General features: G+C 42.4%; 1 protein-coding gene across 1 annotated transcript in view; it reads right to left on the bottom strand.

Annotated features, from left to right (window-relative positions):
* Positions 1 to 1,404: 1,404 nt before the first annotated feature.
* The window catches only part of JADE3 (jade family PHD finger 3), a 52,534-nt gene continuing 29,765 nt past the window's right edge, over positions 1,405 to 24,173 (bottom strand). Inside the window, exons 5-11 of the mRNA XM_035892922.1 lie at positions 22,327 to 22,517; positions 19,843 to 20,054; positions 16,705 to 16,872; positions 11,253 to 11,369; positions 10,334 to 10,807; positions 6,219 to 6,336; positions 1,405 to 4,690 (exon numbers count right to left, since the gene is read on the bottom strand). Coding sequence (XP_035748815.1) covers positions 3,798 to 4,690; positions 6,219 to 6,336; positions 10,334 to 10,807; positions 11,253 to 11,369; positions 16,705 to 16,872; positions 19,843 to 20,054; positions 22,327 to 22,517 — 2,173 coding nt within the window. The 3' untranslated portion in view covers positions 1,405 to 3,797. The remainder of the gene's footprint in view (positions 4,691 to 6,218; positions 6,337 to 10,333; positions 10,808 to 11,252; positions 11,370 to 16,704; positions 16,873 to 19,842; positions 20,055 to 22,326; positions 22,518 to 24,173) is intronic.

Below are 24,173 nucleotides of genomic sequence, written 5' to 3'. Positions count from 1 at the left end.
AGTCCCTCCCAGATACACAGCAGTTGTCTGCAGTGCAGCCTGTACGCCTCGGCCTAGCCATCAGCGAGGTGCCACATCAGAATCAAGTGAACATTTTCAGGTTTATTTTTAATAGGTAAGCGTTTATAGTTCCTCCTTCTAGGGTTTGGGATTCACGGTGCAAAGGAAATGTTCTTCAAATGACATACACAAGCTAGAGCTGAGAAACATTTCTCTTTGGACAAAGGCATAAACGCAGAAATGGTGGTGTCGGGAATCACCGCGCAGCCCCTATTAGTGCTTGTGAGAGCTTGGCCCCAGTAACTGTCAACACTTAACCACGCTCATTTATTTGCTGTAAAGACTCTACAAACCAATAGCAGCTGTTTGCAAAATAACAGAGATACCGGTTTCCTTCCTTGGCCCTGTCTTTCCCACATCCCAGCCCCAAACAGACTGTACTTGCAAAGGGAATGGGAGGCCGCCAGTCAGAAAAAGTTATAAAAAGGAAGTCAGCTGTTGAAATCTGTTGCAAGAATGCCTTTAGGGAAGGAGAAATCCTGGTCCTGGATCAGAGCAGGAGGGATGCTACCGGATCAGTTGTGCAGCTACCCCCGCTCCTTTCTCTCCTCTTCCTCCTCCTCTTTGCCTTCTCCCCTGCTCTGGCACAGGGAGCAGCTCCTCCCTGCCAGCAAGGTGTATCACAGCACCGGCCTGTGGGAGCAGTGGGGAACTACAGCAACAGGTCAGGCACATCCAACACAACACATCAACGCGGGAACTTGCTGGCACCGATTTGTCGGTTCCGCACACACGCGGCAGCTGGCTGTTAGGTATTCATTTGCGCAAGAAGAGGGATGAGACAGAAGGCCTGGCTGTGGCTCTTCCTCTAAAACTTAATTTGTCCAACCAGGGAAAAAAACAGAGTCATACTAAGGCAGAAGCAAAATATATTACAAAGCGAGACCAGGGCAGCAAATGGTCTGTTACATTTGCTCGGCTAGGCAGAAACAAAAGCCAGGCTCGGCCTATTACTATTTGCTACACACAGCACATTATAGTGTTCAGCGACTCTTTTTTTTTTTGGGAGGCTGAAGGGGAAAGGTTTTCCTTGACACTTCAACTTGTTAAAGTATTGCCAACTCCACAGAAATAATTTACTCCTGACGGACACAGTACTGCTGTTAGACTGATGAGTTTAACAACCTGCCAGACACAGAGGGTAAAGCCCTGAATAAATCACAACAAATGAAAATACTGTTAGCAGTTTCATAATTTAATGAAAAAGTACTTGTAAAAAGGGGACATCTGAAAAAGACCGAGTCCATCTTGGAAAATTGAATATATATATATTTATATATATAAAACAAAATGCAAAAACACAAAAAAAAATTTGACAAATAAGGTTAAGAGGTAATACTTCAAACAGTTAGCCACCGAACACACAATAAAAACTAGCAAATGCACTTTGGGGACAATACTTGAGAACTACATAACCAAGGGCTCCTTCATATATCTATTAAAATCATGTAAAAATTAGCAAAACCATTGCCCAGACTGGAAACAACTGAATTAATAACCCCAGAAGAGCAGAAACGCTGAGTTTTGCTGAAGCACCATTTTCCCCCCCTTCTGTCATAGGCTTCTGGCCACAAAATAACATGAACGCTTTGCTGACCTCCCAATAAGTGTTCCTAATACAAGCTTCATACAATTTCATGACCAGCAAGAGAGAGGATTTACTAATAAATATCGAAGGAGAACTAAGAGAATCAGAACTGGAATACAAATGTACAGACATTTGTTTACTTATTCTGAATGACCCATGGCTTTAGAACACAAAGCATCTCCCGTTAAAATAAAATGTGTGGAAACCTAAAATGCTACTGCATATTTACACCAAAAGAAATAATTTTGAAGATACAGCTCTAGAAAGATCAATTACACAAATATACATAAAATCAAGAAGTGAAAAAAAAAAATAAAAATTAAGATGCATGAAGCAAACAGAGCAGAATTGCCAAGTATACTTTTTTGTTTTATTTCACTACTGAAAAGTCCTCCAGCCCCTGACCTGCTAGTCCTATTGCAACTAGGGAGATTTCAAAGTTTGAAACAAATCTAAAAATGTGGTTGCCATTTCCCAAGCTAAAAGCAATAAATTAAGATCATGAAGAAAAACAGGTGGTGGTTTGGATTCTGCATAGTCATCTTCAGGCTGGGCAGGGAACACCTTTTGTTTCTCGACAAAACGAACCCTCAACAGAAAGGAGCCGCATGAGGTGCCCTGCACAACCCATGGCCCGCTTCAGCCAGCGACGTGGGGACAGAGGACATTGCGTATTTATGAAACGTACAGCATTTCAGAGAAAAACAGTGCAGTTACTTTGTCGACCAACACACCACCATCTGGAAAACAAGAAGTTTGTTTGCGTTCCAACAATAAATCCCCTGTCATTGCAACGAACAGAAAAGGATTCCCCTCCCTTCTCGCTTCCTCAGTACTGGCTGAAATTTAATCACTACTTAAAGACTGCTAATTTTAAAGGACATCATACAAAAAAAGTGTTAGTTTGGGAAACAGCAACTGATCCAGAGGTTGAAAAGCAGCTTAATAAAATAATACATTTTCAGCAATTAAAAAAACCCATATTCCAAATGATGACTGGCTAGAATTTTACAGACCTAGATGCCAGAAATAAGGCTCCTACGCCTCTATTCAGGCAACCAGGGTTGAAAATTTGTGCCCGCATAAAAAGTTCAGACAAAATCATTTCTAATTCAGCTTATTTTAAAATTACCAGGTACAAACACCTCTGGACATGAAATCTCAGTTTCAAGAGGAACCTGGCATCACCGGTGATTGCCTAAATTTAAGTGTCAAATAGCATTTTTCTTTGAAGTAGTACATCTACTTTTGTAAACACTATCCACAAAATTAGCCATCTGTAACTTGTTAGCTGGGTAAAATATTTACAAGTGCATCCCACAACAAGCAACTATGTACAGAGATTAAAAAAACTGAAGTACTAGAAGTTGTATATTTACAAAATCAGCAAATTATTGTGAAGAGAAACACAACCTTCAGCAAGAGCAGGGAACGGGGGCACAACTAGAGGTCAGCGAGTTTGGCAGCGCCAGCGACGCCTGCTTCCACCCTCTGCAAGAAGCCTGCAAACGCCACTGCTGTTCAAAGCCTCCTGCAGAAGAGGATCGTCACTTAGTAGTCACTTTGGGCCTGATCCAGCAGAGCACACCGGCATGCGCCTGGAGATCTGAGCACAAATGTTCCCGGGGGAAACCAGCAGGACTTTAAACATGCTTAACTGCCCAACACACCCGCAAGTGCGTTGCTGGATCAAGGCCATACTGCAGGTGCCGTAAGAATGCAGTTTCAGTGTCACTGTTTGCAGTCTCTTGCAACACGTTAGAGCAAGGCAAGGACTTCTTTAATACCTGTCCACCACCATGAGATTGCTGTAACATGAACACGTTGCCTCGCACGCAAGCTGGCAAGGGGGAAGCAGTTTCCTGAATTTACACAAAGCTTAACCGCTTTGTGCTCTCCCAGGTGTCACCCTCTAACAAAACACATTGTTTTCCACGTGACTTTGCAGCAGCGCAGTTAGCCTTGCGGTGACTTGCAAGCCAATTCACAGTTGAACAAAACTACTCCGATTTCTCTCCCCTCCCCCGATCCCCTACCGCAACTTTTCCTAACGTAGGTCCTGGAGTATTTTCTGGAACCTTGTGATGCTGAGTTTTGCACTGGTACACTGGAATACACAAAGGCTGAGTTACCCCGTGGGGGCTTCTAATCACCTTTGTACCGAACTGTGAGAAATCATGTTCTTTTTGTTTCTATTGTGACAATCTCTTCCAAAGTCCTTACTTGGGCTTTCTCTCTCTGAGCTGCTTCGCCTTAACCTCACTTGCTCTTTGTTTTCATCACTTTCTGCTTCAGAGTCACTCAGCTCTAAGTCAGGACAGTACCCGTCGTTGTCCTGGTATGGAGCACCTTCAAGCGTCTGCTTGCTCCACAAGCGATCTTTTGTTGCAAGTCGTCTTGTTGGCTTTTCACAGCACCGGAGATCTTCCGTGGTCCTCACCAGGCTGTTGGTAGCCTCTTTAAAGGACCGGCTAAAATGTTCTATGGTGGATTTTCTGAAACCGCTCTGGCTGGCCAAGTGAGCCGTGAGCAAGGACTCTTGTTCGTAGGGCGTCTGGCTGGAGCTGTCTCTCTGGCTCACGTCTCCAGCCCTGCCCATTAGACCGTTGGACTTGGCCACCAGCCTCGAGTTCTCCTGCTGCACCCGCCCGTTCCCAATGGAAGACTGTCCGTGCAAAGCGGCCTGGAGCGCTAAGGGCTTCCCAGATGGCTGACCCCGGTGGAACTCCGGCATCTGCATGGGTCCAGAATCCTTCGCCTCGTTCCGAGGCTTGCCAATCCCTGCCAGCAACCCGTTACTTCTGCTGTCATGCTGATACCTGGAGTAAGATTTTGCTTTAATTTCAAATGATTCCTTTGACATTGGCACGCTCCGTTTGCTGTAAACAGTGCTGTTGTTGTCAGGAGAAAGCGGCCTGTTGCCAGGCTTCAGCGAGTTATTTTTGCAATCTCCTAGTGCCGACTTGGGCATTTTTAACTTCAGGGTGATCCTGGGAGGTGGGTAGAACAGCGTGTTCTCTAGTGCACTTGTCAGGGTATGGCCTACAGAAGAAAGAGACAAGGGGGCAGAAGAAAAAAAAAAAAAAGGCTTTTTTTAAAGGAAGGTAATAATTTTGTTATCTGAAACAAGTTTTATAGTCCATCAGGTCATTCGACAGTAGGAAGCATTTGCAAACAATTAGTGTGAAATTATTTTAAGACATTAAAGAGAAGTTGGGATAAAGAAAACTGTTCCGAATTATCCACCGTTTCGGAATTTAGGTAAGCATTTTAGCATTTCCATTAAAACCAATGATGTGCCCTTTTTACAGGGCTTTAAGCCAGTGAATTAAATCAGTTTTGAGATACGACTGAAGTAGTTCCAAAGCAGCTATAAAAAAGGTTCATACTCAGTTTTGGATGGAGAAAAAACAATGCTTCAAACTGAGTTTCAATTTGGACTTCATTCAATTCCTGGCTCTGTATTATAACGCTCTCTACGCTTTAGAAGTCTTTTCACACCAATATATTAATTTTATGATATTATACACATACAGAACTATTGCAAAGTAGCTATCAAGCTATCCTAATAGGCATTAAAAAAGCACTTGTATTTGTAAAGACATAAAATAAATTTAGTAGACATTTTTAATAAAATGCATTTACACAAAACCAAAGTGCTTTAGAGTACCACCACTTCCACAAAGTACTAGTCTGATCTAAAACGTTTAAAAAAACCACCTTGTCAGTACTAATGAAACCTATCCATCTTTCAAGGGTAGAGAAAAAGAGCACACAGACTTCACTCTAAATTGGTCATGAAAAACAGTATGTATCGTGAAAAAACAGAGAGATCTTAATTTCACATTGAAGAAATAGCTACCTTCCCTATTAAAAAAAAAATAAATTGCACTGTAATATATATTCTTCCTCTTTCCAAACGTTGTGTTCCTTATATCAAGATGGTCACTATAAAAATGAAGGGCAGAGCAGGTTTTGGTACATCAGCATTCCCAAGCAGTTACTATTCACTATTAAAAACCAGAGTACTTAAAACTCTTTTTGAAGGAAGGAGAGTAACTGCAGATGGCAGGCTAAGAAAGGCCTCCCTGCGCCGTTTCATCAAGCATGCAAGGCAACGTGAGAACAACAGCGATTCCTATCAGTCACTCTTCTCTTTTGCCTGAAGGAACCGACCAACTACTGACAGCAAGCAAAAAACCTTCTCAGCTGGAGAACCAGGCAAGCAGCGCAGAGCTTGCTGTGGGGAAACAGTACCATAAAACAGCAGCGAAGGAAGTGAAAACCTAGAGATCACCACCAGCTCGTTTCTGCTACCTGGATGCCACAGTGATTGATAAGTAACAGGCACATACCAGGAATGGCCATAAACTAAAGAAATATCCAAGTAAATATTTTAAGAGATCAAAGCATTTTGTGTATGTTGCTACTTTCGTTGACTGTGTACTTGAAAGAGTTTTTAAAGGCAGACTTACAATGTTAAAAACATCAAACAGGAACATAAAAAGAACACATTGTTTTTGTTTAAATACACATAGAATTTGTAAATATTTTACATTTATATGATTACCTGCAGCAATTTCCTGATTGATTAGCTGGACTTGCAAATTGAAGACCTGTTCATGTACTTTACTGTGAGACAACTTCAGTTTCTCTCTCCTGCTTACCATGTAGCAGAGATTCCTTACCTACGGAGGAGTAACAGGAGACTTAACAGACAATAAGAAAATAAATCCTGACGCAGTTAAAAAAGAGTGCATCGACAACAGAATTAAAACAACATAAGGTGCAAAAACCCTTTGGCAAAGTTCTAGTGAATATTGCAGTGAACATACATAACTATGAATTAAAAAAATAACTTGGAATTTTTTGAATTGCCAATTTAATGAATGCCTTGAATACATTCTGCAAGACAGCAGAATGTATTTTCATCTACAGAAAGAGTGAGGAAACACAAAATTCCCGTCAAAAGAAAAGTAAGTAATTTGTAAGACTTGCTTGTCTGTAAGCCTACTTCCACTATGTACGATGCTGGGGACATTACTGCAGGCAGTACTGGGTTCTCCCAGAATTTCCCTGCAAAGCTACTCAACAGAGCCGGCCTGTTTGGACCAAAACTAACATGTAGATCACCTCTAAAAGAACACTGGCTTCTTGTGCAACATACACATTTTGGCTAACCAGTTTATTTTCCCAGTCCTTTGCACTGACTCATGAGGTTCAACAAGGCCAAGTGAAGGGTCTGGCACCTGGGTCGGGGCAACCCCCAGTATCAGTACAGGCTGGGGAATGAACGCATAAAGAGCAGCCCTGCCGAGAGGGATGTGGGGGTACTGATGGATGAAAAGCTGGAGATGAGCCAGCAACGTGCGCTGGCAGCCCAGAAAGCCAACTCTATCCTGGGCTGCACGAAAAGCAGGGTGGCCAGCAGGTCAAGGGAGGTGATTCTGCTCCTCTGCTCTACTCTGATGAGACCCCACCTGCAGCCCTGCTTCCAGCTCTGGGGCCCCCAGCACAAGAAGGACATGGACCTGTTGGAGCGGGTCCAGAGGAGGCCACAAAAAGGATCCGAGGGCTGGAGTCCCTCTCCTATGAGGGCAGGCTGAGAGAGTTGGGCTTGTTCAGCCTGGAGAAGAGAAGGCTGCGGGGAGACCTGATTGCGGCCTTTCATTTTCTGAAAGGGCATTATAAGAAACACAGAGAGAGAGTGCGGCCTGTAGTGACAGGACAAGGGACAATGGTTTCAGATTCAAAGAGGGTAGATTTAGATTGGGTGTAAGGAAGACACTTGTTACAATGAGGGTGGCAAGACACTGGAGCAGGTTGCCTGGAGAAGTTTGCAAATGCCCCTTCCCTGAAGTCTTCAGGACCAGGCTGGATGGGGCTTTCAGCAACCTGGTCTTGTGGAAGGTGTCCCTGCCCATGGCAGGGGGGTTGGACTGGATGATCTTTAAGGTCCCTTTCAACCCAAACCCTTCTGTGATTCTATGGTTCTATTAAGTTCCACATAATTCTTCTTTCACTGTTTGTTTCGAGTTAACAGCAGTATTTCCACCCAACTTAATGAGAACAGGAAGAGGCACTGAGAGTTCTTGATAAACACTTAAAAGAGTTTTCAGAACACAGAAACAGTGTAGGGGCTGGTTGAGAGATATTTGCCAAACATACTTCCCCCCCAGCACGCAACTCCATCTGTTCAGAACTGGAACCTCTCTCCCAAAGGAAACGAAATTCCAAGATTCCCAAATTTATTTTCATCCCAAGACATAACTGAGCAGAAAAATCTTGTGGCACAGGAAGTTCAGAAACTTTGAGTAATTTAGGTTAGAAAAGACCTTTAAGACCATCGAGTCCAACTGTTAACCTAGCACTACCAAGTCCACCACTAACACATGTCCCTAAGCACCTCATCTGCCCATCTTTTAACTACCTCCAGGGATGGGGACTCGACCACTTCCCTGGGCAGCCTGTTCCAATGCTTGACAGCCCTTTCGGTGAAAAAAAACTTTTCCTGATGTCCAAACTAAACCTGCCCTGGTGCAATTTGAGGCCATTTCCTGTTGTCCTATCACTTGTTAGTTAGGAGAAGAGACCGACACCCACCTCCGTCAGGCCGTTGTAGAGGGCGATAAGGTCTCCCCTCAGCCTCCTCTTCTCCAGGCTCAACAACCCCAGTCCCCTCAGCCACTCCTCATCAGACTTGTGCTCCAGACCCCTCACCAGCTTTGCTGCTCTCCTCTGGACACACTCCAGCACCTCAATGTCCTTCTTGTAGTGAGGGGCCCAAAACTCAACTCGGTATTTGAGGTGAGGCCTCACCAGCCCTCACCCGTGCTGGCCACACTAGTTCTGATACAAGCCAGGATGCTGTTGGCCGCCTTGGCCACCTGGGCACACTGCTGGCTCATCGTCAGCCGGCTGTCGACCAGTACCCTCAGGTCCTTTTCCACTGAGCAGCTTTCCAGCCACTCTTCCCCCAATCCTGTAGTGTTGCATGGAGTTGTTATGTACCTCCACTCAAAAAAAATACATCAATTTTAACAAAATTTGATGCAAATCAACTACTCATCAAGCAAAAAAAAAAAAAAAAGCAGCTTGAACTAGTTTCTTGAAAGAAAAAAAAAACCCTAACCAAAATCCCAACCCTCCACTTGAACTATGTTACAGATTTTTTTTTTTTTTTTTTTTTTTAAAATAAGGATCCATCTCCAAAGTGCTCCTGGAAAATGAGATCTGAGCTTGATTATAACTGGATTCAAGACAACAGTTAGACTGACAAGTGCAATTCTCAGCCCCAGCACTCATCTCCCTGTATTTTCATGCTCTTCTCTCCCCAGTGTTGTTTTCCCTTTTCTTACAACACTATTTTCTTTCTTCTGTTTTTCCTTCCCCTCTTCTCCAATGTCTCATCTCTGTATCATGTTTAGCATGCCTGCTTTATTTTGTTACCTTTTTTTACATTCACTACCTATCTCTAAGCACCTGAAAGTTGCAGGTGATCACTAGCTAACAGGCCAACCTAATGGGCAGCCTCCGAGTGGTAACAAGCCTGGCTTCCTCCCCCATCAGCTGCTGGAAAAAAGGCACAACATAGCCTTTCTAATAAATTCCTGCTCTGAATTTTGCTGAAGGACTTCGTATTTTCAAACTACCAGCTAGCTGGCAATCTGTTAAGAGCCCAGCTAGCTACTGATAAAAAGCAAATTTCCTTTTTCTCCATCTCAGTAAAGCCACAAGCAGCGGTAGACTCAGTGGGTTATTTTCAGACCACTAACCAACTGTAGCACCTAAGGCAGCTACATGCAGTGAAAGCATCTAGGTCAAGAGAGTGACAAGCGATTCAGCCTGCCCGCTACCTGGGACTAGCAGACATGCTGGTGAGGAAGAGAGGTAAGACTCTCAAATCAGATGTCACGGGAAGTGGTATGACTACAGGCCAGTGTTATTCTTTTGTGTGTGCAATGCCAAAAAGCCACCGTGGAAGTTAACCATCTAGGATCTCACCTACTTGCCTTCAAACCATGAGGGTGACAAGCTCTGCTTCAATGTTTTTAGGATTCTCCAAAAGCTTAATGAACACTCACCAAAGAATACTTCCTGCTTTACCTATGCAAATTGATTTTTCCAAACCCAGAACTGGCTAATATTTACTATTCTATTATAACTGTTACAAAACACCTTTTTAAGTACAAATCAAGAGTCCCTCCATCCCAAGACAGAAGGTGTAACATAAGAATTTGTTAAGCCTGCCCCATTCCCTCGTTGTTTGCACTTGCTTCCGTTTAATAAAAATAATATTTTTTGTTATTGAATCTGTATCACTAGTAACTACTACAGCTAGGTCAAATAAATTTACTCAATTTTTTTTAAACATTTACTCAATTGAAGTTGAAATCAAAGAGCCAATCAGCAAATATGACCATTGTGCATAGAAATGTGCATCTTCAAATACATCAAGGAACAACCTCTTAAGGAAGTCAGGAAACACTCCTTTCATACTGCATCTCTCCCTGGACTGCGAAGTTCCTGAGAATCTCTGCAGCAGGCAATGCAGCATACCAAGAGCGGCATTGAAGGCCTTAATAATTACTTCCCTGTGCTTCCCCCATTACCACTTTCGTCCATGAACAAAGACCTTGCTCACCTGCAAACAGTTTTTCAAAACTGTACCAGTTAAACTCTTACCCTCTCTAGGTCCTGCCTCAAATGCATGAACATCCTCATGCGAGTATGAATGCTATCTTCTTTTGGCTGCACCAAGCCATTTTCTTCATCCTCCTTGGGAGGAAACAAAGGTTTGTTAAAGTTACTTTTTCGCTTTAATTTCCAGTAATTGTAGATGAAGTCTACAGCAAGTTTAGGAAGGCCCAGTTCTGCTGCAACATCCTCCACTTTAACTAGTGAGTAAAACTCTTCTTCCAGCTCTCGGAGTTTCTGGGCTCGCAAACTGGTTTTCTCACTCTCTGTTTGCTTCTGGTCTGACACGCTCTTGGGGTGCTCATCAACATCAGGCAGCGAATTCTGTTTGTTCTTGCTGTGCTTTAGACAATATGACTTGAACTTGACCTCATCCCCATCATCCAGGATAGTCTTCATCTCTAAGCTATGCTCAAAGGCACAGGTGACATGAAAGGCAGTGATACAGCTTTTCACAGAGCACTACAGCCAAAATAAAACAAAAACCTTCGATCATTAATGGTAGCAACAAACCAGAAAAAAAGGACAGAGTTATCTTAAATCACATGAAAGTCCATCCCTACAAAAACATATTTCCTAAGGACTTATAAAAATATCTGTTGATGTCTTTGAAGCTGGTATCACCCGATTTAGTATTTTCTCGTTTGTGAACAGTGTTCAATGGAAGGACCTTTCTGTCTATCTCTGACCCACATAGCAGCAGTCCTTACACATCTCAGCCTTATTCAAAAGAAGGCACCTCAGACTAACTCCTAAATCTCTGTGCTAGTCAACTGATTTGATAGCAAACAGCTATGAAGTAGACATCTGCATTGTAAAGCATCTCCGGACACAGGAAGAACAAAATGCAAAACCGAAATTGCCCTTCTCACATAGACTCAAGAGTTACCACAGGACAAGTACGTACCTGAATGCAAGCACCAGTTTTCAGTTTGCATAAACTACACACGAGAGCCCATCGACTCGGTGGAATGTGAGACACCTTTGTGATTGGCTCCATCCTTTCTGGGCAAGCAATACTAACCTGTAAACAAAAAAATAGCATGGAAAGCAGTTACCAAGGCAATAAAAACAATCTCTCCATTAATACCAGAAGAAGGAATATCACCACACATGTATCTCACTGCAAGATCTCCGTGTGCTCATACTTCTTAGCAAGGGACCCTAGAAGATCCCCCATGGAAACAATGTTGTGGAATAGTACCGGTTTAACCTGGTGGCTAGAAGTTGCAATTCTTCAAAACATTTGAGACATCTACAGGATGCCTTGTTATGAATCAGTTGAGAGACTGCAGTAAGTGATGTTTCTTTCCTTCCCATTCTATTTTTTGTTTTCTGTGCTGCTTTAACAGGTCTAACTTTAGAAGTACCAAAATACAAGCTACTCAGAACAAAACTTACCTGAAAAGTTCCTTCTTTAAGATCCACAGATCTGCTACAATAGCTACTTCTGCCAGCTCACAGTCTGGGGCAGAACCAGATCTATCAGTCAGCAGCCAGGGAAAGCCTCGCTTCCCAGGCTCTGCCTCTCCACCGAGCGCTCCCAATACAAGAGGCGATTCTAACATGCTTTCCTAACTACGGATGCATGGTATATTCTCTTGTGCCAGTTTTCACATACTTAGTCTGGATGAGTTGTTTGCCTCTGGTAGACCAGATTATGGGTATTAATACTAAAAGAAAGAAAAAAATTCAGATAAGCACAGGATACCGTTTCCTATTCTTTGTTATACTATCATCTGTATATCCATTGTGATAGAAACTTCTCAGCTGCCTGTTGTCCATGTAGGGAAAAAAGGACTGTCCTCCATAATTTTAACACCAAAACAGACAAAAAGTATCTCCATAGGCATCCCTGAGCCACTCCCGACAGACAGGATTTATCCAAGGGCAAAACCAAAAAGCTGGCCAGCTCTGAATGACCAACCAGCCCATATGAGAATGGCACATGCCAGAAGATTTCAGTGGGATAATTATCCCAAGAATGCCAGTCTTCAAAAGCTTGGATTTTGATGCTTACACAGCACTTTTTGAATTTAGCAGTCATGCGCTTTGGAGGGCTACCTGCCTGAAACAGAAATACAACGCTGATTCTAGCTAGGAACATCTCCACACTTTCTATGAACAATTCACCTGAACAGAGCAGACCTGTATTTCCAGTGGTGGGACAGGGGCCTCTTCTCAAAGGGGTCAGATCTAAGAATTCAGAGAAAGGAGGTTCCCAGGTCATGTTCTGTGGCATAGTGAGGCCAGAATAAAGCTAATTCCTTAAGAAATCAGTTAAGGCTGAGATTTGAACAGCAATTTTGTTTTCTAGAAAACTTAAAGAGCTTTATGCTACAGTAGTTTACATAGATTTCCTCCATAGTAAGACTCCCCTAGGGAAACCCAAGTTATATGAATAGTTTAACGTGATAATTAAACCATTGACTTTACAATAACCAGTAGCCTAAGCTGAATTTTCTAGCTTCTTTCCTTTTGGGGTACATCAACAATCATTTGATGAACACATTCATTTTAAAACCTACTTAATCCCTGAGGAGGAAAGGCTTTGCTACAGCAGACCTCCTCTGCGAGGTAGACTTACCCAAAGATAGCAGTGCCAAGTCAACCAAGTCTAAGAATCACAGCTGCTATGCTCAAACTGAGTATTTTTGCTACTCTCTCCTTATCATTGCATTGCTCTAAGAATCATTTTAAGTAGGTGGAAAAGACAGCTTTGCAAGAAATTACTTGGTTCCTAATTTCAACATTTTAAAAAGTTGATCAGCAGTTCATGAATTAAATACATAAATTGACTCTAATAAGACTTATATTTGTTACAGTACTTCACCCTCTGGTCCCCTAACTGCAAGCCACACCTTCTGGAATATACGGAGGTCAACCTGCTGCATGGCATTTCCAGAAGTCTTCATCAGGAAGATAGTGAGAAGCTTCAGAGAGGGTCCAGGTTTTACCAGACAAGAAGGAGACTAGGCAGGCAATATGTGATGCCCTCATCAGATAGAGATGACAAAAAATTTAATCTGTTGTGGCCTTCCTATAATTGGTGGGAAACACTTGAATGGTTCCACAAAATCATGTCCAGCACTTTGAAAGATCATCAGATGTAGCTTTTTTGCTTCCACAATGAGTCTTTCATCAACCTAACTTGACCTTGCTCAAAACAGAGCTAATTACAAGTTGCATGGGTATTTCTGAAACAATATTGTACAAAGATGACTGCAATTCTTGTCCCCATTACCACTGGGGCAATGCTAAGACTTCCTTTGGGAATTAAGGGATTATATCAACTTGTCAGGATGTCTATTTTTCTTTCAAAAAGAAACCAGAATCTTCAGTGAATTTTTCCTGAAACTAATAGCAGCTTTCCACCGTGCTTCCCAGCAGGAACTGGGAACTGACACAGACCTTCTCCCTGTCCCTCTCTGCCCCTTTTAATGCTCTCCCTGCTCCTTCCCCAGAGAGGTCTCATAAGGTCAGGAAATATTCATGTTGGATATACTGCCCATTCAGCTTGTAACGCTGCCTGTTTATATTACTGCACTTTGTAAGAGCACAAAGAGGCACTCAGAGTCAGGTGCGATTTATTTATACTGGCCTCACGCCGCCTGCATGTTTCTGATATTCAAAGAGAAGAGTCAAGGCAAAGTCTGTTTGAACTTCACTGCTCACAAGGGATCCAGAGAGCAGAGAGGCCAACCCTTTCATTCCCTCAAACCTCCCATCCCAAGGCAGAAATGATCCATCTGCCGAAATACGTAGCTGGTTTCTGTGTTATTTCTTAACCTGTATCAGGTTACATTTTGACTGCTGTACTCCGAAAAAGTTTTAAGAGTGGGAGAGAGCGAAGACAAAGGGCTGTTGAAGCCTCTTCTCTGCAATTGTTAGGCACATGAGCAGCCATCTCATCTTCCCTTGCTGTCCCCTCCGCTCCCCTGCTAACCTGCCACCATCAGCTGCAGGAGCGCACAATGATCTGCATCGGTGGCTGGGAGCAGAGCCACTCACAACAGCAGCTAAGGATAGTCAATCTGATACCCTTCCAGTTGTAGCAAGGAAAAATAACTGCTTCAGCTAACATTGCACTGACTGAGGGAGGACATAATTGTAATGGGTTATCCAAGGCAGAGAAAGACCACAAATTTCAAAACACTCAGTGTAAGTTTTCTGGTATCAGTGTTGCCTTTTTTTTAAATTTTTTTAAAAGAATTCCTTTTAAGAAAACATGAAATAGACAACACATTTACACTAAAAGACAGTAAGAAGAATAAAAGGATATAAACCAACAATGAGTACATTTTGGAACATTAGGGGGGTTGGGCTAGATGACCTCTAAAGGTCCCTTCCAACCCAAAGCATTCTATGATTCTATTCTGTGAAAGTAAAAACCCTCAAATATCCCAATCAATCAAACTAGGGTCAAGAAAGCCTTTTCACAGCATTAACTCACAAGGAAGGGAGGGAAGAAAAAACATTTTAAGACAGTGCTGAATGAGTTAATGAAGGAAAATACCTGGTGCAATTGCCTGCAACAATGCTAGCCTATACTTAGTGACTCACGAAGTCCCTCTTTGAACCTTTCACCACCAGACATAGACATGTTTATGGCCCATTCCTCTCTGCATTCTGCCTTGCTTAATCTTATTAGGGCCATGAGAGGAAATGACTTTATAATTCATCTGTTTCTTTTTGGGGAGTTCCAGTGTGCTATTATCTTGGGGAGAAGAAAAATAGGTATATGCGAATACGCATTCTCCCCTGAAGTAGCCATCCCCAGGTCTTCAAACTCTGGGTCTTTCTTGTCCTCTGCAGCACGTAAGACCACAGTGACTCTCCAGACAGGAACTGACCTGCCATTTTAGCAGAGATTCCCAAAGGTTTCTCTGGCTTCTCCAGTAAATGAAGTCTTTTACAAGTAACAACACAGGAGATAGAGAGAATTGATCCAAGAGGCATTTACCTACTGGGAGGTGTCACCTCCTCGCTATGCCTGACATGCTTGGCATTGGTGTGGAGGGGAGGAGGTGCCCAAGGCCTGGAGAGGCCTGGAGCTACTGAATGGGCTGCAGGAGCAGCTGGAGGGAGGTGGACACGTGGGAAAGCAGTGCATGCTCCCTACCCTGCCATCACCTGCTTCCCAAACCTGCCAGTTCCTCTGTGCTGGTGAGAGCATCAAGGCAACCACATGCAGATAGGATCTCTTAGGAAAACCACGTCTGCTCAGAAGTAGGACAGCTTCCAGCCAAGACAATTCATAAGTCCAGGCAGAAAAGTCAGGTGATTTTTTTTTTTTTTTTATTTTAAAATAAATATTTTGGTTTTTTTCTCAACTCCTCTCTCCTTAAAGGTGGAAGAAATGCTAGGAGCTACTAGCAGGCCTGAAAGGAAAGTGCAGCTGCAAAGATAATGTCCTGGAAAAGCAGATACATGCGTGAGAGAGAGAGATAGGAATTATACATTACATCTAGTTGCTATGTTAAAAAAAAAAAAATAATACCCAGAACCTTAACATCTTCCTCAAAGTTTAGCAAACGTGATGCCTGGCTGCGCTTGGGAGCAGAAGGTTCAGAAAATAAGGTATCCATCCCCCTGATGTCATGGGGCCGACAGATGTGGCTACCACCTCGCATTAAACCACCCACTGTAATGGATCTGTGGATCTTACCAGAAAGAAAACACAAATATTCCACTTGTAAAATTAAACGCAAACCCCACCTATATACAAGTGAACATTCTGATTTACAGAATTGATTTCTACATTTATAGAACGGCTTTATAGAATGTGATGCTAAACTTGATTCAAAATAGAGGAAGAAGTGTAAAGCTTCATTATTAAACTCTCCACATATGTATGCACAGATATGTCAAAAAAGCCTTTGCTTATAAAATATAACATAGAAGACAAAAAGCCTCATCTCCCCACCATTCAGAAAAAATTTAGCTCAAAAAATCATCTTAACTACAAATCTGAGTTTAAAAAAAAAAAAAAAAAGAGTGGATGTATGCATACACCTAACTGAGCAGACAAATTCATCAGAAAATAAGAGAGACAATGAAGCAGCAGTTGTACAGTGAACACTAGTTACATCAGTAATGCTTTCTAGCAAGTCGCTTAGATACCATAATGACACCAAGAAGTAACTGCTGAGTAAATGGACGGGACAAAGTGATTAATTAAGGGAACACAGGGCTGGACTCTCTCCCAATCCTCACCGACTGTGCAGACCCACCAGAATAAAGTCCAATACTAAGCCAGACAGATACCTTAAATCATGAGAACATAAAAAGGCAGAGGAGGGAACAAGAAGGAGGACAGAGAGAAGTCTACAATACAAAAGAGGCAGAAGTTGTTTTACCTCTGGAATCCAGAGGGCACAGCTCACATGTGCCCACTTGGTCCCTGTCCTGGTAGCTTTCATGGCACCTCCTCTTTTGGGACACAGGAGGCACTGAGGATGTATTCCCAGGACGCAGGTGCGACACAGCCAGCTCCCTTCAGGTACTTTTAAGATTCCGTAGCATGCCTTGGAGGAAAACAGGTATTGAAATCATCATGATTTCACACACAAGCATTGATATTCATATGGACCAAAGTTTTCAAATAAAGCACAGTTTATTCTTTATTTAATCCTTCTCGAATTTCTTTATCTTAAGATGAGTTCAAGTGATCGAAGAGATAAATGGCCTTAAAGCAAAGTCTTTTTATGCTGGTTTCTTTTTAAAATGTATGCTGGTAATATTTGTTTCGAGTGTAAAACATACCCACTGTGACTGCAGAACACCACCCGGTGTTAAGAACCTTTGTCTTTCCTTTTAGTGACTTTGAAATTTCTGAAGCAAAAAATGTAGATGTTTCTTTAAATTAGCTTCTGCATCTAATCCTTTTTGAAAATCACAATTTCCTACCACTAATAACTTTACACTCTAACGTAATTCTATTTAGAGGTGAAGGGATATGAGCTGTTTGAGCGAAGACCATTTCCTGCAACATTAAATTACTTTTGTGGTTACAGTTCTGTGAACTGTTTGTTACTTTAACTTAAGCTTTGCTAGATTTGAGAATTAAAAACAAAAAGGAAAAAGGAAAGAAAAAAATTAGTCTGCTTTCTGATTCCAATTCCTAGCAGTTCTTAATGGCTATCTACATGTGTATCTAGATATATCCTGCTGTACAAACATACACATTCCCATCTTTAATGTGTGTGTGTATGTATCTGAAACGATTGGCTGCCACCAAGGTGTAATTCCACTCAATTGCTCCAAATAAAAGCTTTACCAAAAGGGTGGCTTTCAGAGGAAATCCCACCATTCCTAACACCATCTCTGGGAACAGTAACATTGAAAGCCTCAACAGAACAGGATCATCAGCTGTAACCAGTCTTTCAGATTCAAGTCTAGTACAAAATTCCCACACTTGCTTTCCCAGCCTTCTGATTACAAGATCTCAGTATTTAATATGAAGCGATACCATAAAACATTGCACATTTATGTCAGGCCTGTAGAGATGGGGACTCTTCTGAATTAAATTCTGCATTATGGAAATGCCAAGACTGACTAATTTAAATGCTATTTTGATGCGATGACTGCTGTAAAAACCCAACAGGGGGAGCTGTAATCTAAATTTTACAAGTGATTTTTTTTTTCTCTTATATGGAACATTCCCACCAGCATTCTCTTTATTACTAATGCAGAAGAGGCATTACACCTCAGATCACATTTAGCTGGTTGGAAATGCACTGGAACTATTTTCTAATTTAATCCAGCTAATAAGTGGAGAAGGCCTAGACTACTAAACCAGTAATTTCATGATGTGTTTGAGCTGGCACAAGAGGACACCGTGAAGTAGGAAATCTCTCACACTCCTCCTACCCTCCACCTCCACGCTGTGTGATGACAAACAGACCTGCGGCTACATGGTGAACTCAGGCCAATCCAGATTAAAACCAGAATGATTCTATTGTTGTTGTCAGGATTAGCTCTAGCCCAGACATGCTCCCCAGTTTGTTTCAGGCAGGTCTGGCACAGGGAAGGGTCAGGAGGAAGGAGGCAGCAGGCCATCAGCTCAAGCTCAGCTGTCAGCAAGGCAACCACGAGCCTCCGATTGCAAATTCATCCTTGCTTTTGAACAGGCACAAGCAGAGGCTGAAGCAGACGGTCCAGCTGCTGGCCATATTCCTGTCACTGGCTGCGTTACTGGCACTCAGGCTCACGTGGCTGCTTCACGCGGTGAATCAGATCAGGAAAGCGGCCGGGCTGGAAGCCAGCCCACTGCGAGCAGGCAGATGACAGGTCCTTTTTCAGCCAGATACGTTTTCCGAGTATTACTTGCAGTTGGTACAAAAATACATTTAAAAAAAAAAAAAAAAACCAACCTTCTAGTCTCTTTTCAATTTATAGCAAAACCCCCTTCCAGAACAGGACGCACAGAAACCACAGGATTCATATCCCTTTTTTGATTAAAAGGATACCTCTGCCCAACTACGCTGAGCTCAGTCAGTGTAAAGTCTTGGCTACATCTGAAACGCTATAAACGTGAGCAACATTCAGACTGAGAGCATAGTTATTGCAGGTGCTTATGCCTTCTAAAAAAGATCAGTCTGTTAAAGTGCCTACATGTGGTTTCAGATGGCTAAATTTGGACAGGCCATGTCTGGACAATTAACTAGTCAGTCAAGGAGGAAAAACCCCAGCTCCGGAACAAATGATCTTTAGATTCTTCACATATAGAGCAAGCCAGCAGTTCCTGCCCTGTTTGTCTTCAAAAGCAGGTTTAATAATAGGGAAAAGATTGTTTACAGTCACAGAGGAAGTACCTGCAAGCCCCAAGAACACACTTTGTGTTCTATTAGACCGTAGATGTAGATTTACCATGCTAGGCCACTGAATCTACTGTAACTGTCAGGGTACAAAAATTCAACTTAGTATTGTACCACCCTTCACAGAATGGCAAGGGTTGGAAGGGACCTTGGGAGATCATCTAGTCCAACCCTCCTGCTAAGGCAGGTTCACCCAGAGCATGTTACACAGGACTTCATCCAGGCGGGCTTTGAATATCTCCAGAGAAGGAGACTCCACAACCCCCCTGGGCACCCTGTTCCAGTGCTCCCTCACCCTCAGAGTAAAGAAGTTTTTCCTCATATTCAACTGAAACCTCTTAAGTTTCAGTTTGTACCCATTGCTCCCTGTCCTGTCTCTGGGCACCACTGAGAAGAGTCTGGCTCTGTCCTTGTGACATCCACCCTTAAGATATTTGTATGTGTTGATGAGGTCCCCTCTCAGTCTTCTCTTCTTCAGGCTAAACAAGCCCAGCTCCCTCAGCCTCTCCTCATAGGGGAGATGCTCCAGTCCCCTCATAATCTTTGTTGCCCTCCTCTGGACTCTCTCTAGAAAATCACAAAGCCCTCCAAATTAACATTTAGAACTAGTTCAAATACCCCACTTGCCCAGGTAAACTAAGACCACAGGTCAGTGTCAACATTTCTGCAGGCACTAACCTGATGGACACAGATATTACACTTGTCACAAAACACCATGTCATTCCCATCTTCACTGTCAGGGGATCGGCACACATCACAGATGACGTCTTCATCATATTCAATACCCAATCCTTCTTCAGTCTCAATAGCATGATTCATGTTCTCATGACAGTGCCGCTCCAGCACTTCAATTGTCTTTTCCATTGTGTTTTCATCCAGGGGCCCGCATCCTGCAACAAAGAATAGGGAAGGGGAATTAGAGGACAGTCAGGTGCCTCTGACCGAGTCCGAGATGCAGGAAGAGAGACGGACAACGTCTAGTAACTAAAGCATCTTCTCTCCCACCACACATACTAAAAAGACCACAAAATAAAAATAGAAAACCTTTTTCACTCACTGGCTAATTGTAGCATTATCTTATAAATGCAAGTAGAACTACTACTGGAGTAAAAGTTTACGTTGTACATAAAACGCAAGAGTGTACCCTAAAGAAAGCACTACAGTGTAAAAGACAGACAGCAGTTTCTGTAACTGCTAGCTGCTTCCATACAACCTTCCTTACACCTCCATCACTTTAAACACTAATGACATCCAAAATCACACACAACGTTCTTTCAAAGTTACACACAGTGTTCTCTGAAGACTAACTCCCTAGGAAAGAAAACTTATCAGGAACACTTCAGATCTTAATAAAGATACAGAAGTTGCCACCATGCAGTACCATCCAGTACACTGAGTGATCAGCACAATGGATATGAAAAGTGCTTTTATTGTTTTGTTGGTTTTGTGGGGGTTTTTTTAAAATAAAATAGTAGATCTACTGTTGGCAACCCATACTGTCTGTTCACTTGAACACTACACATGCTATATACACTTACCACTAAACAAATTTAGTGTAAGCAGAACCACTTAAAAAGGATTTGCTATGAGATTGGTCCTCAGCTTGCCACTTCAGGACACACACTGCATGAGAAACCCTACGATATTCACAGCTACGAGAAATCTCCAAACTGCATCCTCTCAAAGTCCTCAGTCAAAAATGCTGTTGCTGCCCATAGTTCACCATTTACTCAGACCTTCAAAGGTTGGGATATTGATGTAGCATTAATATCAGAGACTAACATTTTAACTGCTGGACTATGCATAAGAATCTGGCTACTAATTTGGATTCCTTGTTGCAACTGATAAATGGGGAGATGGAAAAGATAAATAAACGATGATGCAAAGTGTCTTCTACTATTAAACTGTTCTCTCCTATGCCCGGATATTTTGTCACTCCCTGAATTAAAATAATCACAGAATCATTCTGGAGGGAAGGGACCTTCAGAGGGCTCCATCGTAATCCCTGTCTCAAAGCAGAGTCAACAGTGAATCCAGGCAAGGTTGGTGCTCAAGAGATATGTCTAGTCAGATCTTAAAAATGTTCATGGATGGAGACAGGCACCCCAGAAAGGCTTTGGTTTTGCTAACAGCATCCCTGTATGCCTGAGAAGCTTGTTCTTGCTTCTACCTTTTACATACATCCTTTGGCACTGGAGCTCAGTCATGAGTTCCCTCCTTCACCAAGCTGGTCTCCTGACACATCTGCTTGTTTTCCTGAATGTCTGGATGGATCTTTCTTGCGCTTGGAGCAGACTGTCCTTAAAGTCCTGCTAGCACTCTTCAGCAGTTCCATGCTTCAGAGCTGCCTCCCAGATCCCACCTACCAGTTACTTGACTAAGCAGAAACCTGCTCTCCTGAAGTCCAGGATCAGAAGGCAACTTCCTTTCCTTGCTCCCCTCAGGATCTCAGTCACCACTATTTCATAGCTACTACAGCCAATGCCGTCATCGGTTATCACATCCCTACAGGTTCTTCCTTGTTTGCGAACAGCAAATCCAACAGATGCCAAGTATCTCCCTCTCTTGCCCACCTGTCCTTCCTAAAGGACCTGCAATCATCCATGGAAGAATGCCAGCCACACAGGCTATTCTACGACAATTCCAAGATTACTTTCCGTAGCGCACTCTCCCTCATAGCCCTCTATACCCACAACTTGCATGGAAAAAAGAAAGTTTACTTAGCTGATTTTAAATGGGCTAACATGTGTGAAACTTAATTAGTCTGTTAAGAACCCAGCATGCAAGCTCCTCAGAACTCTGGATTTGTAGCAGTAATACGTTCAAGTTTAAGAAATGGAAACATCTGCCTTTCCTACACAAAATTTTTAACTTTTGAAGTCCCAAAATTAATTCGAACTTGTGTGGCCTTTTTCTCTCCTGCCTCAGTCTGCAGAAGTTGCACATGATTTTGGATGTGAAGACCTTTTTAGGCACAAGTAAAACATAAAACATTAACAGATCAAGTGAGTCATTCTTTTAAGCTTTTTCTCCTCCTGTTTTTCTTAGCATTTCCATTGAGTTCTCATTCAGCGATCTTTAAGATATCTCACACAGCAGACTACAACTCAAACAGCAGAAATTAACTGCTGCTTTTAAAATTAGAACGTGTTGTGAAATTACCCATTTCTGTAAGCTCTTCATTTAGCTCCTGAAGCCAAAAGATGTCCATGTCATCCAAGTCATAGCGACACACAGATTCTGCCAGTTCCAAAATGTTGATGTAACCTGGTTCTGTGGGCTCTTGGCTGGAACAGTGGATGTATTTCCTGGGTCGTGTATACAGTACTTCCTTCACCTTTTCTGCTACAACCCTAGAGTGAAAGTAAAAAAAGGAAACAGAGAGTTACAGTTCTGTAAGACCCATCCTTGAAAGACATGAAATATTTGCTGTAAGTGCGAAGAAACCTAGTGATTCACAGATTTTAAACTAGCCGGTAAGCGTAGCCAGGCTAGGGAGACAGGATTCTGTAAATGTCATTTCTTCACACAAAATGTGCTAAGGTTTGCTACATATACAGAATCCTTTTTTAAATGTAAGCCCGTGCATATGATTTTCAATTTAACAAATGCTACCAGTGCAATGATGCAAGTGTTTTTGAAACCCACAGGAAGTATTATGCACAAAAATCCCTACAATCTTTGTTCTGTATTCTTCTTAAACGATAGGAGGAAATCTTGCCAACTGATTTCTTGGGAAATATCAGCTTTTTCATGAAAGCTTTATTTTTTCTCCTGGGGGGGGGGAGGGGGGAAATGCTTGCTCTTCATTTGGGATAAACAGTCTACCCTTATTTTGTAAATGACTCTTTATCCACGTTAAAGATGTATTGGTTCTGTTATGTAAGAACCATTCTGATGCCAAGCAAAAATGTAAAGGGGGAAAAATAGCTAAAAATCATCCAGGAAGCAAGGTAGAAAAATCTTGGTGTTTTCAGTCTTTCAATTAATTTAAGAGGTAAAACTCAGTGTTTGATTAGTAAACTAGCCTATGGGAATGGGAAGACTGACCTTAGCTAGATAAAGTTAATCTTTCTCTGAATTCAATGTAAGAGGCCCTGCATGTGAAAGGAAGCCAGGGAGAGGCTGAATGGAACAGTGCCATGTGTGAGCAAGTTCTGCATGCTTTCTGGAGCTAACCCTCCACAGGACAAGGAGGAAAAAAAAAGCTGTGGGAAATAAGGCAAGAGTAGTAAAGAAGGAACAGGCAGCAGTCAAGCAGTATCCCACATAATTCTTACTGGACAATGTGGATTGTCAGTGTTAGCACAAACAATGTTCTTCTGCCATTCTTCCTCCCCGTTCACCTTGCTCATTTTCTCCTCTCGTTCCCTTGTGAGCTTTTCTTTTCTCTGGTCCAGCCAAATCTATAGCAATTTTTTCCTCTAATGTAATACTGCTGGTATGAGATGCAATATATTTATTTTTAATAACTTGGTACTGACAATAGCCCCAGTGGAAATTAAATTATGCTGGCATCAGCACTTCCACTGGACAATTCATTTATCTTCGTCTTGAAGACCACGCTGGCAATAACATTTCTATGTTGAAACACTATGTTTCCACCAGGAAGGACTGCAGGACTACAGTGTTACGCTTTCCTAGTCTAAGCACAGCGTGAGAGAACAAAAGGTTATTGATCTAACTCCTGAAACTGACATCATTCAACTTCTAGAATGTTAAGCAGCTATTTGTGGCAAGAGAAGGCAGAAAGGGTTAAAGCTTTGGCAACAATGACCAAAATTACGTTACATGAACAAGTGAGTAACTTCAGGTATCATAGAATCATAGAATGTTTTGGGTTGGAAGGGACCCCTAGAGGTCATCTAGTCCAACCCCCCTGCAGGAGCAGGGACATCTTCAACTGGATCAGGTTGTGCAGAGCCCCATCCAACCTGTCCTTGAATGTTTCTGGGGATGGGGCCTCCACTACCTCTCTGGGCAACCTGTTCCAGTGTTTTACCACCCTC

Source organism: Egretta garzetta, unplaced genomic scaffold, assembly GCF_000687185.1.
Source record: "Egretta garzetta isolate BGI_Z169 unplaced genomic scaffold, ASM68718v1 scaffold370, whole genome shotgun sequence".
NCBI classification, from domain to species: Eukaryota; Metazoa; Chordata; class Aves; order Pelecaniformes; family Ardeidae; genus Egretta; species Egretta garzetta.
This window is presented reverse-complemented; position numbering and strand designations above follow the sequence as displayed.